Source organism: Salmo salar, chromosome 25 (assembly GCF_965601325.2).
Source record: "Salmo salar chromosome 25, fSalSal1, whole genome shotgun sequence".
Classification (NCBI taxonomy): domain Eukaryota; kingdom Metazoa; phylum Chordata; class Actinopteri; order Salmoniformes; family Salmonidae; genus Salmo; species Salmo salar.
In genome coordinates, this window is record NC_138315.1 from 54,507,501 (window position 1) to 54,509,723 (window position 2,223).

Below are 2,223 nucleotides of genomic sequence, written 5' to 3' on the forward strand. Positions count from 1 at the left end.
GCTCGGCTAACGAGCTGATAAAAAGCAGTGACTAAACATTTGAATTCAAAATTTGGTGAATAAATAAACGTAATACTCAGTTTGCCATCAATTCCTTAGTTTGGTGAATTTCCGCTGTGTCTCAAGGTGTTATGGGATAGCCTCCCCGGCAAAGAGAATGAAAAAGTATGCTTCCCCATTGCTTGACTTGTTTTCCAGACCTCCCAAGTACGCTTATAGACACTTTTCCAGTACAGGACTAACTGAGGTCAAGCCATCACCATCTACGCCCACTCAACATAGCCTAGATTTACGTTTTAGTTACTTCAAAATAAAACTTTGGGTTCTCACAGGCGTACTCGCTACATGCTCTAGACAGAACACAAGTAACTTCCGTACTCGCTAGGCGCTCTGGACAGAACACAAGTATGCATTTTGGAACACACCCACAGTTTCTTTATAAAAAAATAAATCACAATAACGTTTACATGACTGCTCGCTTCCTCCCTTGTCTCCTTCTCAAAGCACATTGGAGCAAAAGATCTGGAGGTTCCTCCCCTCTGATCTTCTCATCCAATGGGTTTCAAGAAGGATGAAAGAAGAGAGAGGACATGAGGAATCTAGGAAATACATTTGGAGATTCACCCGTTGAAATCAGAGACCGTACCTGGCGCTGAACAAACTTCTGGATGACTTTCTTGGCCAGTTGGAAGGGCGTTTCCTGTCCCGGGGCAGAGTTGGACATGGAAAAACCCACATCCAGACACAGAACCAACGCTGTCTAGTTTAGCAACACAGAGAGAACATACTTTTAAATTATTAAAATACAATAAACATATTGGTGTTGTGTTCTGACTCATAGTTAGTGACGCATGTAGCCAGCAGCAGTTAGACCCATCCTTTGATCAACAGGGCTGTCTTTGTTTGGGAGAACACAAGGGCAAGGCCCACTTAATCTCCAGAAGTGGGCAGGTTTACAGACACTAACATATTCCCTGGGCTGTATTCATTACACAGATTATGTTGGAAAACTTATCTTAAAACAGAAGCAAACGGAATAGGGATGGACCTACCTACATTCTCTCAAGTTTCAATGTCACATGCACAGTACTTCCTTGCAAGCTCTAAACCCAACAATGCAGTTGCAAAACGAAACGATCACACCCCTATGGTGTATTACGCCGATTCTAATGCGAAACGGTTTACTACAAACTTGAGTTTTAATTGACAGATTCGGGTAGCTAAGACCTTCCCTGTATCGTTTCAGTTTGGTTGTTAAACGACAAAAGGTTTCCTGTCGGAAGACGTAATGAATACACCCCTGGATTGATGTGGCCATGGCGTAAATCACCAATATCATCACAAACAACTAACGTTAGCTAGCTTAGCTTCATTAGCTAATTTAGCTGAGTGATTCTAGTTAACTTATCGAGGACTAAACTCCACGGTGAAGAACTTCCTTCATTGGGGAGTTTAGTCCGCTAGTTAACAAACTACTGGAAAAATTCACTACTAAAATATAAGGACTAGCATCTAGATTTTAATAATTATCTTGCAAGATATGAGTCAGTAAATCTCGAAGAACTTGCCTTCGCTGAACGCGCCATCTTGATTTCCTTTCCCTCGACTTTTTATGAGTCCGGAGGGGAAACAAATGCCAGGTAGGAAAGGTTCCTACTAGCGAGGCTTCCATCCAATTGGCGACAGATTTTCATGCGAATATTCTACAATTCCCTATAAGAATAAGACCCTCATCACTGCACTTTCACCACCGTGTGAAATTCATTGTGAGTTATTTAATCTGTAGCCTAATAAACTGCAAGATTTCCCAAATCCTAGTGGGAGGACCACACACCATATCATCCCCCCTGACTCCAAGTTTCCTTCAGTTTTTATTATTTTATAATTTTTTAATTTTTTATTATGAACACAACAAATACAACAAAAAAAAAGAAATATACAAACAAGAGTACAAAACCTAACAGTATTACATATCAAGATTAATTTTCAATTTATTAAATACTTTTATGGTGCGTATTGCTTTTTTGTTTTTACATTTACTGATAGAATTGAAATAATTATTTTGAAATTATCTTAAATAATGTGAAAAGGGGTTTGTTCTCTGCCCACTTCATTTTATGGACAAAGAATCTTCCATGAAAGATAAACAAATTAACAATGAAAGTTAAATCAGGGTCCATATCATTTGGTTCAAAATAAAACATAATATCAGAGTCTTTCAAA

The 2,223-nt window shown here is 38.9% G+C and overlaps 1 protein-coding gene across 2 annotated transcripts in view; it reads right to left on the reverse strand.

Moving 5' to 3' along the window:
• The window catches only part of LOC106586961 (DNA repair protein Ku80-like), a 35,128-nt gene extending 33,476 nt beyond the window's left edge, over positions 1-1,652 (reverse strand). For both annotated transcript variants that reach the window (XM_082969224.1, XM_045707308.2), the window contains exons 1-2: positions 1,569-1,652; positions 647-760 (exon numbers count right to left, since the gene is read on the reverse strand). In XM_082969224.1, the coding sequence (XP_082825350.1) occupies positions 647-760; positions 1,569-1,586 (132 nt within the window). In that variant the 5' untranslated portion in view covers positions 1,587-1,652. The remainder of the gene's footprint in view (positions 1-646; positions 761-1,568) is intronic.
• Positions 1,653-2,223: the final 571 nt, after the last annotated feature.